The sequence below is a fragment of the Ranitomeya variabilis genome, chromosome 8, assembly GCF_051348905.1.
Source record: "Ranitomeya variabilis isolate aRanVar5 chromosome 8, aRanVar5.hap1, whole genome shotgun sequence".
Lineage (NCBI taxonomy): Eukaryota > Metazoa > Chordata > Amphibia > Anura > Dendrobatidae > Ranitomeya > Ranitomeya variabilis.
This window is the reverse complement of record NC_135239.1, coordinates 55,755,328-55,772,545: the sequence shown is the minus strand read 5'-3', so window position 1 is coordinate 55,772,545 and position 17,218 is coordinate 55,755,328. Positions and strand designations below refer to the sequence as shown.

At 43.4% G+C, this 17,218-nt stretch overlaps 1 protein-coding gene across 4 annotated transcripts in view; it reads right to left on the bottom strand.

Annotated features, from left to right (window-relative positions):
• GLMN (glomulin, FKBP associated protein) overlaps window positions 1–17,218 on the bottom strand; it is a 59,299-nt gene that overhangs the window by 4,610 nt on the left and 37,471 nt on the right. For all 4 annotated transcript variants that reach the window (XM_077277255.1, XM_077277253.1, XM_077277252.1 and 1 more), the window contains 11 exons: window positions 13,561–13,663; window positions 12,251–12,438; window positions 11,749–11,802; window positions 10,560–10,590; window positions 10,354–10,443; window positions 8,617–8,658; window positions 8,450–8,523; window positions 7,279–7,363; window positions 4,889–5,001; window positions 4,335–4,392; window positions 1,650–1,773 (listed from right to left, as the gene is read on the bottom strand). In XM_077277255.1, the coding sequence (XP_077133370.1) occupies window positions 1,650–1,773; window positions 4,335–4,392; window positions 4,889–5,001; window positions 7,279–7,363; window positions 8,450–8,523; window positions 8,617–8,658; window positions 10,354–10,443; window positions 10,560–10,590; window positions 11,749–11,802; window positions 12,251–12,438; window positions 13,561–13,663 (962 nt within the window). The remainder of the gene's footprint in view (window positions 1–1,649; window positions 1,774–4,334; window positions 4,393–4,888; window positions 5,002–7,278; window positions 7,364–8,449; window positions 8,524–8,616; window positions 8,659–10,353; window positions 10,444–10,559; window positions 10,591–11,748; window positions 11,803–12,250; window positions 12,439–13,560; window positions 13,664–17,218) is intronic.

The following is a 17,218-nucleotide window of genomic DNA, read 5'->3' as shown; positions in this document are numbered from 1 at the left end:
TCCCCTCTTTTCCGTCCTTTTCCACTCCCGGAGAATCAGACCTTGAATCTCCTAATTCAAGGGAAAGGATCTAAGTTTCCTTTGATCCAATCTCTTAAAACATGACGTCCTGTAAGGACAGTTCTGGCCTGGGTTCCACTATCCTCATTGTTCCCCTGACCGCCTTTACAAGTTTATCCACAAGGTCCAGGGGCAGGCAGAAACAGCCAGAGTCTTCCTCGGATGAAGAAGCCGAGAAGGATTATTCAGGGGAAGCCTCATCCCTCCTCCACTCTACCAACTACTCTAATTCTTGGAGATCCTTTTGCCTAGAACTTTCTCCTTGGGACAGGGATTTTATGGACTCCCTTACTTGTGTCGTGATAATGTCCTTCAGACTTGAGGTGAAGTTGGGAGTCTCTTCCGCCACCTGAGGGGGATATTAATGGGCAATATAGACTATCTAGAAGCTAACGCTGCTCCCCACCTCTCCCTTCCCAAAATCTCACCGTCGGTTGGATACGGGGGGGGGGGGATAATCTTTTTGGAGAAGAATCCGGTAGGGGGCATCCACAGAGGGCGCATTCCCTGTGCCTTGCCTTATCTGTGCATTTCTTCCCCTAGGAATAAAAACATAAGGTGGAGGCTGCATCACTGAGTTAACATTCACAAAGATCGCTTACCAGTGTCTGCAAAAATAGGTACCGGAATACGAGGGGGGAATTTCTCAGCCGATGTTGCTGTTTGCCGTCTGGAAGAACTCCTGCGGCTGGATCAGTCAATCAACTGGCCACGAATTGCGCCATTCCGGCTTTTCTGTTGGGCCTTAGGCTTCTCTGTAGCATGCCGATTTGCAGCTTCTTCTGGCTGAAGCTGTTCATCATCCATTGCGAGCAAAATAACCAGAAGCATGGATCCCCCTGCCTGTTGGCCATAAAATACCTCCCCCTCTGGTATCCGGGTCAGCAAGTGCTTTAGCCCCAGTGGGACCGAAATCAGGGCTCAGGTCCCTATGGATGGCGGCCGCCATGTTCCCGGCGCCAGAAAGGGAGCCGGTGACCCGGACGCGCACGCCGGCCCCGCCCGACGTCACCCGGTGACACTGAACTCGCCAGAGGCCGCTCCGGGACACCCGGAACAGAGCTTTCGCATCAAAACACTCGCAGACCCGGGAAAACACGTTGTCCCCCGCACCACTAGAGCCGCAGGGAGCCCAGGAGAATATTTACCTCGGCGCTGGCTACTTCCGGATACTGCGATCCTCCAGACCCCGCTCCCTGCTGCTCGGTCACTGCCGTGCATCGATGACCACCGTGGTGCTTCCAGGACCCCCGTACCGGTCGAGGTAGGGAGGTAGGAGACACCCCCCCCGCTACCCGAGTTGACCGGCTGGGCCTGGGATCCTATGTCCTGTAGGCATCTGTAGGAACCAGTCCTATCAGGAACAGTAAACCAACTGATGCGTGCGAGAGGTGCCACCCTTTTGTATCTGTAGGTTTCCTGTCCCTGAAGGGCGGATCCCCTCTCTCGTGGTGCTGTCATGGGAGTCCGAATAAATAAACATTCACATTAAATAGGCTGAATATCACAAGAGAGACGTAGCGTACAGAAACCACACATTTCTACAGAAGTTGGGAAATTGCAGAGCAATAACACGACTCATTCCTCACCTTTCTTTTTCTCATTTGTACTTCGGACTTCGGCTTCATAATGGGCTTTGGACATATTCAGTCCTGTATGGAGAGGCTTTATAAAATTCTGTTCAATTTTATCAAGTTCAGACCATACTCCGGTCTAGGGAAAAAAAAAACAACAAAAAAATGTAATAAAAATTATGTATTAGATCTTAGAGGGCAATTGCAATGAAAACCAAAATTCCTCATGTGAATTTTTACCTGTAGTCATAATACCACCGTTTCTTAGTTCTATAATATCAGGCCAGAATGGACCTGGCTCATTGCATTGCCACAATCCAGTAATGCTCTGATCACTCCAAGTTTGCTTAAAAGGATTGTCTGGGTCTAAACAGCTGATGACCAAGACGTAGGCTCTGTCATCAATAAGATCAGCAAAGGTCCAACATTTGGCACTTCCATTGATGAGTCGAATTCTGCTCCAGCAACGGCCAGATGGAAGCAATGTACGGAGTAGAGAGCAGCTGCCCCCATACACAATGTAGTGGCTGCTGCTGCCACAGAGTACTGCACTGTCACTCCCAATACCGTGCTACCCCTTTAATACCATATATTCTGCTATTGTCACCAACTCATCACGGCAGTCTCCTGTAAAGTAATTGTATGGTATCCAATCACTCAAATCTGCTTCTCCCTCAGGTGGGTGCGAGCAACATTCAATACTTTGGTCTGTTTTATGGACCAGAATAATGAACGCAATGTAGAAGCAGCTCCTCCATCCGTCCTCAATGTCGATAAGCACACAGCTTTACACAGAGCCAAGCAAATCAGCACCTGTACAAAACTCCAATATGACAGTCTGAACTTGGCCTTACACAAAAGCTGTATTTTCGAAAAAGCAACTGAGAGAGCATGGATGGAAATATAAAAAACACAATATACCGTATATACTCGAGTATAAGCAGAGATTTTCAGCCCATTTTTTAGGCTGAAAGTGCCCCTCTCGGCTTATACTCAAGTCGTTGTCCCAGGGGGTCGGCGGGGAAAGGGGAGCGGTGGCTGTCACATACTCACCTGCTCCTGGCGCGTTCCCTTCATGTCCGATGGTCTCCGGCAGCTTCTTCCTATGTTCAGCAGTCACGTGGTACCACTCATTAAAGTAATGAATATGGATGCATATTCATTACTTTAATGGGCGGTACCACATGACTGCTGAACATAGGAAGAAGTTGCCGGCTCCTGAAGACCATCTGACAGTGAAAAGCTGCCAGGGACTGCGCCGGGAGCAGGTGAGTATAACGGGGGGAGGGTGAGCATTGCGCGATATTCACCTGACCCCGTTCCACCGCCGGGCGCCGCTCATTCATCTGCGTCCTCTGCCTGCGACGTTCGGGTCAGAAGGCGCGATGACTTCGCTAGTACGCGCCCTCTGCCTGAATAGTCAGCGCAGCGGTGGAAAGGGGAAGGTGACTATCGCAAGTGCCGGGGGCCTGAGCGACGAGAAGCAAGTGATTTTTTTATTTTAATCACAGCAACAGTATATGGGGCATAATCTATGGAGCATCTTATGGGGCCATCAACCTTTATACAGCATTGTATGGTGCAAATGTTTCTATGGAGTATCTTATGGGGCCATTACTAACATTTGTGCAGCATTATATGGGGCATATTTTAATATGGAGCATCTTATTGGGCCCATCATGAACTGTATGGAGCATTATATGGGACTCCTGATTCAATATGGATATTCAAAAACACAACCTACTGATGTCTCAATTAATTTTACTTTTATCGGTATCTATTTTTATTTTTGACATTTACCAGTAGCTGCTGCATTTCCCACCCTAGGTTTATACTAGAGTCATTAAGTTTTCCCAGTTTTTTGTGGCAAAATTAGGGGTCTCTGCTTATACTCGAGTATATACGGTATGTTAGTTTAGGGTTTGACTGCAAGTATTTAATGTCTCTGCTAGAGTATCCCTTGAGTTGTTTTCCACCACATAATGTACATTCATGGCCTAGTATGTATGAATGTATATACAAAAGCTACTTAAAGTATTTTTGGATCTTCAATTTTTGCACCATTTGCTATGGTGCCATCTCCTGTGACCGAAAATTCTATTGCTTACTTCTAAATTGGATTCTTTCTGCAAGCCCCATTCAGCTAAATTTGACAGTACCAGAAATTTCTGCATCATGTGCTTGATATAAATGAAGCTGCAAAATTAATTGTTACTCTTAGAATTTTCTCCAGGATACTCAGGGCTATGACCATCTGTTCAGATCAGCTGCACTGTATGTGCCTATGGCCAGTGCAATTACATCCAACCGTAACAAAATTAGTCAAATTGTAATCCTCCCCCACTTAAAGTTGTCTGATTCAAGCATATTGGCACAAGGGATTATTTTTTTCTTTGACAGGAGAACGAAACACTTTATCGAAACTGGACAGTAATAAAGACGGATCTCCGAGGAGCTTGAAGGAAAAGTAGAGCATGTCGTCCTCTGCAGTGATCCGTCTTCATTAGGACCACCCAGTGCACCGATGCTCCAGTGAGCTCTATTTGTGTATCCATTCACGCAGCTTACCGTGGTTCAGAGAATTTTACATGCCACAGCAGGTTACTGTTAGAGCTTATATACAAAGATTTTATCATTTTTTCGCATTTTTTGGGAGACTTCTGAAATAAAAACAACGCTTCATATACACAAGACACTTACTTCATTGTTTTCATCTTTGATTACCAAATATCTTAAAAGGTTCAGTGAAGCCATTATTCTGGAGAGGAAGCAAATAGAAAATTATTCTTCCATTAAAATGTAAATTTTCGCACTTTTTTTTGCATTCTAAAAATAGTCTTTACTAAAAATATTGCTGTTGTGAAATCTGTGCAATTCCTTCACATAGCTGGCAGTCATGTTATTTCTGGTATAGATCCAACGGCACACTGCTACATCTCCCCACCTTGCTTGCTTCTTTTTCTAAGGGCTGTTCGTATGGCTCTTCATAATAAAGAGTCAATAAATTACATTGCGTTATACAATCCTAGTGGTACATGATAATGACATCTAATTTTACCTCCATGATTCATGTACATAATGACATTAGTGACCACCGGAAGGGAGAAGTTCGTGTCAGGCAGCTGTAACATTTATAAGAAAGGTAGTCTTCCTGTTTTTTATTTTGTAACCATGAAGATGAAAAGGAAACTTGTGGAGGAAGTAAAGCAGTCATTTTGTTATTCACCTACTAATGCATGAAACAAATTTCTCACCTATCGGATGACTGAAGAAGATCAGTTTCTGCTCCTTCTGGAAGTGAAAGTGCCGAATGAAGAAGTGGAATCAGTCGAACACCAAGGAAAATATTTTTTTTCTCTTGATTCATCTGATACATTTTCACAACCAAGAGAAAGAAAGAAAAAAAACAACACAACTTTATTTCATTTCAAGATAACTAGTGATGAGCGAGTGTACTCGTTGCTCAGGTGGTCTCCGAGTATTTGTTAGTGCTCGGAGATTTAGTTTGTCGCCGCAGCTGCATGATTTTCAGTTGTGGCCAAAAGTATTGACAGCCCTGCAATTCTGTCAGATAATACTCAGTTTCTTCCTGAAAATGATTGCAATCACAAATTCTTTGGTATTATCTTCATTTAATTTGTCTTAAACGAAAAAACACAAAAGAGAATAAAGCAAAAAATTGATCATTTCACACAAAACTCCAAGAATGGGCCAAACAAAAGTATTGGCACCCTCAGCCTAATACTTGGTTACACAACCTTTAGCCAAAATAACTGCGACCAACCGCTTTCGGTAACCATCAATGAGTTTCTTACAATGCTCTGCTGGAATTTTAGACCATTCTTCTTTGGCAAACTGCTCCAGGTCCCTGATATTTGAAGGGTGCCTTCTCCAAACGGACATTTTTAGATCTCTACACAGGTGTTCTATGGGATTCAGGTCTGGACTCATTGCTGGCCACCTTAGAAGTCTCCAGTGCTTTCTCTCAAACCATTTCCTAGTGCTTTTTGAAGTGTGTTTTGGGTCATTGTCCTGCTGGAAGACCCATGACCTCTGAGGGAGACCCAGCTTTCTCACACTGGGCCCTACATTATGCTGCAAAATTTGTTGGTAGTCTTCAGACTTCATAATGCCATGCACACGGTCAAGCAGTCCAGTGCCAGAGGCAGCAAAGCAACCCCAAAACATCAGGGAACCTCCGCCATGTTTGACTGTAGAGACCGTGTTCTTTTCTTTGAATGCCTCTTTTTTTCTCCTGTAAACTCTATGTTGATGCCTTTGCCCAAAAAGCTCTACTTTTGTCTCATCTGACCAGAGAACATTCTTCCAAAATGTTTTAGGCTTTTTCAGGTAAGTTTTGGCAAACTCCAGCCTGGCTTTTTTATGTCTCGGGGTAAGAAGTGGGGTCTTCCTGGGTCTCCTACCATACAGTCCCTTTTCATTCAGACGCCGACGGATAGTGCGGGTTGACACTGTTGTACCCTCGGACTGCAGGGCAGCTTGAACTTGTTTGGATATTAGTCGAGGTTCTTTATCCAACATCAGCACAATCTTGCGTTGAAATCTCTTGTCATTTTTTCTTTTCCGTCCACATCTAAGGAGGTTAGCCACAGTGCCATGGGCTTTAAACTTCTTGATGACACTGCGCACGGTAGACACAGGAACATTCAGGTCTTTGGAGATGGACTTGTAGCCTTGAGATTGCTCATGCTTCCTCACAATTTGGTTTCTCAAGTCCTCAGACAGTTCTTTGGTCTTCTTTCTTTTCTCCATGCTCAATGTGGTACACACAAGGACACAGGACAGAGGTTGAGTCAACTTTAATCCATGTCAACTGGCTGCAAGTGTTATTTAGTTAATGCCAACACCTGTTAGGTGCCACAGGTAAGTTACAGGTGCTGTTAATTACACACATTAGAGAAGCATGACATGATTTTTCGAACAGTGCCAATACTTTTGTCCATCCCCTTTTTTAGGTTTGGTGTGGAATTATATCCAATTTGGCTTTAGGACAATTCTTTTTGTGTTTTTTCCATTTAAGACAAATTAAATAAATATAATAATACCAAAGAATTTGTGTTTGCAGTCATTTTCAGGAAACTGAGTATTATCTGACAGAATTGCAGGGGTGTCAATACTTTTGGCCACAACTGTACGGCTGCTAGCCAGGCTGAATACATGTAAGGATTGCCTGTTTGTTAAGGAATTCCCACATGTATTCAGGCTCTTCAGCAGCCGTAAATCATGCAGCTGGCAGAGGTGAAAAAAACGAAATCTCAGAGCATGCCAAAATATTCGGAGATCACCCGAGCAACGAGTACACTCGCTCATCACTAATAATAACCCTTTCTCTTCATGAGATCAAGAATAGTAAACTCATGTAATTAACCATCCAGGCAGATCTGCAAGATAAGGCAGTTCTAAAGAAATTCATCAAAAAGGAAAAACACTTGTCATTAAATTAAATTTCGCACATTTAGGTAACCTTTGTGGGCCATGAAGATTATTGGAAGAGCCCCAAGAACTCCACTTTAATATTTGCCTAGAATGCTCCATGTATGATTTTTTTTTTAAATACTTCTATATCTCTGCATGGATGGTAACTATATGCTTACTCTAAGTAGTGCAGTCTAACTCATCTCACCTTTAGAGCGGCATCTATCTGATTCTTAATGTTGTGGATGACGAAACTCTCCACTCCTGCGTGACCGCTTACCTTCAAGAGACATCTGAACAGAGAGCAGAAGCTTATGAGAAGTATCAGCAGTAATAATAATCTTTATTTATATAGCAGTAAACGTTACTACAAGCAGTAGCAGCATTAGTGGTTTAATTCCATCATGGCTTAGAATAGATATTTTTTTCTTCTTTTAACTCCTTCCCAACATGCGCTGCATATGTACTGCGCTGCGTGCTTTGCAGGAAAATATATGGCGCCGTCATTTCCGGTCATTGCGCGGTGACCAAATTAAAGATGGTTGCCGTCTCCAACAGCAAGCCATTCCTGCACGTTGGCCCGGGATCTGCTGTGTGCCCTCATCTGTATCAGCGATCGCTGTGATTGACTGATTAATTTTGACTAGTCAATCACAGCGATGTTACAATAAAGTTGTAGGGGGGGAACAATGTGACATGCTGCGATTGCCGTCTTAGACCGCACAAATCACAGCAGTCCTAATGGATGGCGTGATCACGATATCATCTCAGCTGATTAACCCCTTTGGTGCCGATTGGCTGAATAGTTACTGAGCAATGGTGGAGACTCACAAGTGGACCACATAAGGCTGAACACTTTTTTTTTTTTAACAAAATGCAACAAGAGACCAATTATAATTGAAAGTGAACCTCCCCCTTTAAATTGGTTAAAACACTAGCCATCAGATGAAAAACAAACGTTACAATAGGGTCCTGACTGCTGGGAACTGAACCGATCTGCAGAATGGATTGTTTTTCTTCCTCACAGGAAAAAACAAAAATAAAATAAAGTGTGGACGCCCAAACGCCAAGTCATTAATTCTTTATAAGGCTGCCAGAACATGCCACATGTAGTGATCAGCAGCCCCACAGGGAATGAGCGGAGCAGCGGTTGAGCATGTGCAATGCGGCTCCATTCTATAACAAGGGTAAAAGTTTTACGTTCTGCCGATCGGTGCAAGTCCCAGCGGTTGAACACCTGCCCATCAACAAGTCATCACCAATCCCATGGATAGGTGATAGGAAAAAAAAAAATGCTGGTGTTCAACCAAAGTTTGTGCCATCTCACAGGAGAACTCAGAGTGTATATATATCATGTGAACTTCGGTCTGTGCTCCTACCTGAACAACTTGTACCTTCCTTCTACACAAAACTTGTTAATCACAGACTGTAATAATACCAAACTCTTCTTTCTCTATGAAAAAAAAAAAAGCCAGAGATTCACCAAAGAGATGGAGAATGAGACTAATCTCATAGCAGGGTCATCGCCGTAGTATCTCTGACTTACCAGATCCTCAATGGGACACAGGGTCATCACCTTCACTAAATCCTGCACAGAGGGGGATAAAGAAACGATAAGCAGCCTGCATTCACAGATGGATGATTAATCCCATACACTGAAATCCCTGCTATAAGTTATATCATACACAAGAGACGTACATCACTGCAGTGGGCGCCATTCTGATCATATAGGATGGTGATAACCACACAAATGTGCATCTATGGAAAACCCATTAGACCATACTATCTATACTGTAGAAAAGGGTTTTTGCATTACGTTTTCTGTAGACGTCAGTGTAACAGTAGAAGATCCAAGCCTTCCTTGTTTCAGGACTTAATCATTTTTGTAACGTTTTGGCCACTTTTTAGCAAGTCAGCACTTAAAATGTTTAATAAATAGTGTTAAAGACGACTTGTGGCTTCTGCTGTAATGTCCATTTTCGTTAATGCTTGTGCATCTGAAGTTGCATCGTTCCTTCATTTTTCCTCCAGTAAAGAACATCTGGGTGCAATCAGTCATGTTCCCACATACGCTGATCCTTTCCAATCTATGACTATATAACTACACAGCCTATAGACAATGGGATTCATGTCCATACATAATTCCAGGAGGAGTAACAGAGGGATGACAATTCTAAGAAAAGATGCTCTAGCATCGGCATTTCTTTGGGAAAAAAATACACACGTGCCTAAATTCTGCAAAGATCAGTCTAACAAGATTGGATGTAGTGCAAAGAAAGAATATTTTTAAGGCTGCTTCAATGGGTGTATGAGCCAAACCTATCCTTAGAATTGGTCATCAATATCACATCATTAGGGGTCCCCAGAACAGCCACTATACAGAGCTGTGCAGTTCCACCTCCATACTGTTTACATCCTGCCACCCCTGGGCACATGATTGTGGAGGTGTCGGACCCCCATTGATCTGGAATTAATTACCTATTCTAAATATAGATACTGATAACCGAAGTCGTGTATCTCCTCTAAAGGTACCTTCACACGAAACGACATTATAACGATATCGCTAGCAATCCGTGACGTTGCAGCGTCCTCGCTAGCGATATCGTTTCGTTTGACACGCAGCAGCGATCAGGATCCTGCTGTGATGTCGCTGGTCGCTGAATAAAGTCCAGAACTTTATTTGGTCGTCCGATCGCTGTGTATCGTTGTGTTTGAAAGCAAAAGCAACGATACCAGCGATATTTTACACTGGTAACCAGGGTAAACATCGGGTTACTAAGCGCAGGGCCGCGCTTAGTTACCCGATGTTTACCCTGGTTACTAGCGTAAAATGTAAAAAGAACAAACAGCACATACTCACATTGCGTCCCCTGCAGTCTGCTTCCTCCTCTGACTCAGCGCCGCAAAGTGAAAGTGAAAGCAGCACAGCGGTGACGTCACCGCTCTGCTCTCACTGTACGGCGCTCAGTCAGTCAGGAAGTGGACGCAGGGGGACGTGAATGTAAGTATGTGCTGTTTGTTTTTTTTAGATTTTACGCTGGTAACCAGGGTAAACATCGGGTTACTAAGCGCGGCCCTGCGCTTAGTTACCCGATGTTTACCCTGGTTACCAGGGGACCTCGGCATAGTTGATCGCTGGAGAGCGGTCTGTGTGACAGCTCTCCAGCGACCAAACAGCGACGCTGCAGCGATCGACATCGTTGTCGCTATCGCTGCAGCGTCGCTTCGTGTGAAGGTACCTTTACTTTATATTATCCGCACATTATTTTAAGAGGCCACCTACTTGTAGCACTTTGTTGGCTGCGATGACATCAAGCACGTCCTCAGGAAGACTGTCATTGTCCACTCTTAATAAACTATTTTCCAGTAAATCCTAGGAACCAAAACACACAAAAAAAAAAAAAAAAAAAAAAAAAAAGCTTAAAAGCTTTGGATCATACAAGATCTGTGGACCACACAGATAATCTACAGGATTCTGAATTCACGTACCAGCCCTTTTGACAATATGGACTCTTCAGTTCTGAAGTGGAAAGAAATTTCGTTAGAGGTTAAAAACAAATTATATTATGCGCAAAATCTTATGCCACATCCTATTTCTTAATAATCAAGGCTGAATGACACCACCTCAAAAAAAAAAAAAAAAAAAAGTGAGAAAAATCAGAATTGGTTCGATTTACACAAAAGCTGTCTCATATGGACCCACTGATCTATTGCGGTATTGCAACCGAGAATGAATAACATCCACTTAAAGGGGCTGTCCAGTTTAGAAAACCCATTTTCTTATGCCTTAATAAGGAATTTTTAGTTAAAGGGGTTGTATGCTACCTGGACATCCTTTTTTAAAAATAATAATAATAATAATAATAATAATAATAAATAAACAGATACTCCCCGCCCTGCACTGGCACCATTCCTTTGATGTTGGTGCCGGGACTCCCAGGGCTTGCGTGATATTGGTATGCTAAGTCAGCCCTGGAGCCAATCATCAGCTGCTAATAGGCTTTTGCTCTTTTCTCTTCTCAAATAAATATGGAATAAGCAGAAGTAGTGAGCGCAGCAGCCGCTAACTGGCTGCAGGGACGGCATGGTGTGACCATGTCATGCGAACCCCAGCAGATGCAGCACTGACACTGCTGGAATGGTGCTGGTGTTGAGTATTTGTATTTTTTTAATTTTACAAGGGGTACAACATTTAAAAAGGGGTTGATCCAGGTAGTGGACAACCCCTTTAACACAGGGGAGTCCTCTGTTTAGGCCACAGTGGAGGGCGATTACTATGAGCTTCTCCCTCTCTGGAGAACGTTTCCTCTCCTACAGATAATCTATTGATTTGAGTGGATATTATGTAATGCATAGTTCCCCCAGTGGTGGCGCTGCAAGAAAAACAAAACACTTGCATGGAAATTTCTCAACAAATTACAGCTTATCACGGGGAATCCAGCAGGGAGAACTTTGTGATTTGCCTATTGTCAGGAGTCCCTTCTAGAAAGGAGTGTCAACAAAAAAGGAGAAGGGAATGAGCATGAACTAGATTAGAAACTTGCAAAACTTTTTAATATACAAATGCCAAACTAGACATCAGCAGGCACTAACCCCTGCCGATGAGCTATAGTCAAAGTAGGAGGCAACTTCTAGCAATAAATGACCCCCTGTTGCCGGTTCCTTGATAAATGCTTACCTTTTTATCAGCACACTGATGTGTACGAGGTTAGACTTTAGCAGAAACGATGGCCTAGGAAAATAGTAACTGTTACTCACATGAGTAGATTATTGTTCCTTTTTTTAATGCTACCATACGCTTTCAGAGACACGAGCCTTTTTATTTGGTGCTAATTTTTACAGGTTTTATCAATGGGGCGTTGCCCACAGGCTAATAATGTAGAGCAGCCTAAAGACACACCCCCAGGGAACCCTGTGAGCCTCGCCCCCGAGTAAACATCATAGAAATGATCGATAAAAAGGAAGAGATCTCTGGAATAGTAAGGTGGAACTTAAAAACATTATAATACATTATTTAATGGAGTAGCAGGAATAAAAACTTCTGATCTGGTGATAGGTTCTTCTTAAAAATACCAGGCACAGCCTATGGGCAATAGTGGCACCATCACTTGTGAAAGCAATATGGGATTTTTTTTTTCCCTAGTCTCATCATTCATAACATATATTCTACATTTTCTTACCCAAACACAAAAGGGAAACTGTCTATTCCAATATGTTGAACAAACAGGAGGTAGGAGAAAGAGGCCAAGCCCTCCGCAGAATAGATCCCTTGATCAGGAACAGACCCGTCGGCGTCTATAGTTTCGTCAGAGTAACCGCGCTGCACAAATGTCTTAGGTAGAGACTCCCCTAAAGTTACAAGAAATTCCTGAAAATGAAAGGGTTAATGATGAAATGTATTACTTTATCATGGCTCCTATCATTCCAAAACCAATGACTCTTTATTGACCTGTGACATCCTCCGTCTCCTGCAGTCAGATGAATGCAAATGTATCCAGGTAATGTGGAATCAATAACAGGATATAGGTTTGTTCAGCTGCAAATGGTGGATTCCCTAGACTGATACATTATAATAAACCCTCAGCTTTCCGCTTCTGAATGTACATATTTATTGGTTTACTTCTATTGAAAACCTTTAATTTTTTGCCCTTCATATGAAATACAAAGTCAATGGGGAGGAAATGAAAAGATTTGTTCTATAAAATTGTTAAAATAAATAAATTGGTTTTAATTGACCATTGTATGTATCCCACATTGTGACAAATTATTTTTCATATCACATAAAGGGGCATCCCAACAAATGTTAAGGAAGCATAACTTCCCTTTAAATTCCCAAAAATGGTCATACATATCAATAAGAGTTTAAGAAATAAATAAAAAATACAAAATAACTGCTCTGAAAATATATCAATCTTTATTAATACATGTACAAAAAAAAATAAACTAAAAATAAAGGTTAACTGCAGAGATTTTGTGTAAATCAATTCTGTCAACGATTAATATCTGAAAGATTCAAGTCACGATTTTTAGTCTTTGTTCTCAATACGGCTCGATTTTATTTTTTGACACTGCACAAATCCATCTAATGATTATTCTTCTTTGTCTGTACTGTATTCCTGTATATGGATGCTATTTAGCATTACAAAGTTAGACACAAGCATTTCATTTACTGCAAGCATCAGGATTACTGGGGAAACAGAACAGAAGGGAAGATCAAAGCAGAGGATTCTACCGTTTGCCGGCTGGCATTGCCATGATTATAGAAATACACAGCTAAATGCATCAGGGCAGAAAATCCTTAATCTATCCCATCTAAAAGAGTAACAGAAAAAGATAAAATTGAAAAAGAAAAAAAAATGTTTTAATAATAATTCAAGATGCATACAATGAAATAAGAAGCATTATATTTACTGCTGTGATACTCAAATAAAGAAAGTCTACTTATTAAAATAGAAAAAAAATAAATAAATGACATCTATATACCACTTACTATCATCTCTCTAGCAAACGTACGGTAAACATTATCATCTTCATTTTCCGGTAACGCGTACAGTTGTGCATTGAGCAGGGGGAACTTTAAACAGCGGAAACAACTGAAAACAATAGATATTTTATCAGTATATTAACAACAGCTATTTTGGATTTGTCCACTCACACTTACTCCAACCATCCATATTGACATTTCATGTTCTAACCTAGAGAAATTTTTCCAAGGGCGGCATTGTGATCAAGGCCATTAACTGGCCGAAACATTAAGTTGCCTGTCCGTTCACCTGCCACCTCTATTAAATGTTTCACTTGAAGCAAAATTCCTCGATTTGTACGAGTGCAGTGATTATATACTCTAAATTCTTCAGGTAGCGCTGGGATAGACTGTCAATGACACCAGACCCAATTTGAGTGACAAAAAGTTCACTGAAATCCTTCCTAATGGTCGCTCACCAGTGGTGTTCCAACTTAGCTCCTTCCATGATGGAATGAGTGGCAGAAGTAGACCATATAAAGTGAAGGATGAGAACGAAGAAGAGGATTACTATTACCGAACTTGGTGGGACTGGATTCCCTTCACCCTCTGGAGTTTGTTAATATTTTGCAGGTTTAAATCCTTCACATTGGCAGGTGACTAACAGTAGAGGGGAGAGATTTCCGACAGTCACTTTTTCTCCTCTTCTCGGTAACCCTTTGTTCATTATTTTACTTCATTTCTATTTAACTCGCTTTATTCAAAGAAGTTATTCCATTTCCACATAAAACAAAGATGCTATGGTCAACAAGGTTATTAAAGGTTATCTGAGCAATGATTTGTCACGCTGAATCCACTTGTGCTCACAAATCATCAAGATCCACTGCTGGCAGCTCCCTTTGTAATTCCTGAGGAGATCGATGGGAGACCAGTCTGTAGACTTGCAGCCATGGTAGCATGTTTATGCCAGGTTACTTACCGTAGAACTAGAAACATGCGAGTGCTGATTACAGGGTCACTGAGGAGGCTAGACCACCATTACAGCCTGAATTGCTCCATTCCAGCCTCTGGTTTCCATCTGGAGACCACCTGGGCGACATCATGAAGAGGTCTTCACTAGGGAACATGGTGAGGAGTGGCATAATGTATGGTAGTATGGCATGCCTACACCCCTTTATTCTACACTGCGGATAGACCAACATCCCAGTGTTACACTGAATTGGGACTTGGTAATGGAACCAGTGGTACGGTCAACAATCCATCCAGTTTTTCCAACACGATAATGACAGGCCACCTGTTGCTTGCACTACTGTGAGCAGCCTAAACAAAGCCCATCGAGTACATCTAGGACGTCATTGGTCGGCAATTGAAGAGGAAGCTGCCAGCAGCAGATTTTGAGGATCTGCACAAGTGCATTCAGCATGTAAGAACATTCCTCAGATACTTAACCTTATTGTTACCATCTAACTGAGGGGATTTCTACAAGTACATCAAGGGTTTTTTTTTACATTTTCTCACCCATTGTAGATCAATAACCTGTCCTATCCATCATGCGATTTCCATAAGGGCCCAACTTATTTCTTCATTGTGGTGTTAATGCAAAGTTGAGGACTACATTTGTAATGCATTTTATATGAAAAAAAACAGGATTTTTGGTTGCTTACCGTAAAATCTGTTTCTCGGAGCCTTCATTGGGGGACACAGGAATCATGGGGTGTAAGCTGCTGCCACTAGGAGGCTGACACTATGCAAATAAAAAAAGTTAGCTCCTCCTCTGCAGTGTACACCCCACCGACAGGAAGTAGGATATTCAGTTAGTGAGAAAGCAGTAGGAGAAGCAACGTGTAAAAGAGGAAAATAATAATAATCTAATTTATATAGCGCCAACAAATTCCGCAGCGCTCCACAGATTAACAGTTTCTAACACTCAAAGAGTGTTCAAAGAACTCAAACGTAAACAGTATAACACAATAAACAGAGCTGTTCTACTTGGGAGGGTGCTGTGTCCCCCCAATGAAGGCTCCGAGAAACAGATTTTACGGTAAGCAACCAAAAATCCTGTTTTCTCTACCGCCTCTCATTGGGGGGGGACAGGAACCATGGGACGTCCCAAAGCAGTCCCTGGGGTGAGAAAAACAGACTTCCATCAGGTCCATCAAGGATTGCGAAAAGAGAATCCGTCTTTTGGAAAGCGGCCGTGCTAGCCAGGGAGATCCTCACTGCCCTAACGAGGTCCAGCGTGTCGCTCCAGAGGATGAGTCAGAGCTGGACAAAAGGAAGGTAGAATGATGTCCTCGTTGAGGTGGAAGGTGAAAATCACCTTAGGAAGGAAGGAAGGCGGAGACCTGAGGACCACCTTGTCCTGGTGGATAACCAAGAAAGGAGGTCGGCAAGAAATGGCTGCCAACTCGGAGACGCGGCGGATCGAAGTGAAGGGCACAAGAAAAGCCACCTTCCGAGATAGAACAGACAGGGAAAACTCCCTGAGAGGCTCAAAGGGGGGGAACCCCTCAGAACCTCCAGTACAAGCTTTAAATCCCATGAATCCACAGAGGCCCTGTACGGAGGGACAGTGTGGGCTACTCCTTGAAGGAAGGTCTTAACCTGTGGCTGAGATGACAACGTCTTCTGAAAGGGAAGAGCGCAGAAACCTGGCCCTTTAGGGAACTAAGAGCGAAGCCCTAATCCAGTCCTGCTTGACGGAAAACCAAAAAGGGAAGGCAGGGAAAAGGACATAGGTGAAAAGCGGTTGGACTCGCAGCAACGGAAGTAAGCCTTCCAGGTACGATAGTAGATCCTGGAAGACGAAGGCTTCCTAGCCCGGACAATAGTGCGAAACGTCCGGACCGAAAGGCCAGAAGCTCTGAGAACTGCGGTGTCCGCAGCCACGCCATTAAACTAAGCGACCGATAATTCGGGTGGCAGATCGGACCCTGAGACAGCCGATCGGGTCTATCTGGAAGGCGCCAGGGGGTGTCCGCGAGAAGACTGACGATCTCTGCAAACCAAGGACTCCTGGGCCAATCCGGGGCGATCAGAATGACCGGCACCACTTCCGCCTTGATCTTTTTCAACAGCTTGGAAAGCAAGGGAAGGGGTGGGAACCGATAGGGGAGCACGAACTGCGACCACAGAATGGCCAGAGCGTCAACACAACTACGAGAGGATCGCGGGACCTTGGGACGACCCGAGGGACCTTCCTGTTCAATCGGGACGCCGTGAGGTCCACTTCCCGGAGTCCTCCATCGAAGAGCAATCCGATGGGAGACCTCCTGAAGTAAGGACCAGTCCCCTGCCACGAGGTCTTCACGGCTGAGGAAGTCGGCGGCCTAAATGTCCACGCCAGGGACATGCACTGCGGATCTCACCAGGACCATTGCCTCTTCCCAAAGGAGGATCCTGGAAACCTCGCCGAGGCCAGAGAACTCCGAGTCCACCCCTGGTGGTTGACATATGCCACAGCTGTGGCATTGTCTGTCTGGATTCGAATTGGCAGACTCCTGAAAATCCTTACCCGGTGAAGAAAAGACAGAAAGATGATCCGGAACTCGAGAACATTGATCGGCAGAGAGGACTCCTGCGCCGACCAACGACCCTGAAAAAAAAAAACAGGTGACAAAGCCCCGCGCCTCAGCCGAGCAGGCTGGCGTCAGTCGTCACCACCTGCCAGAGAACTGGAAGGAAG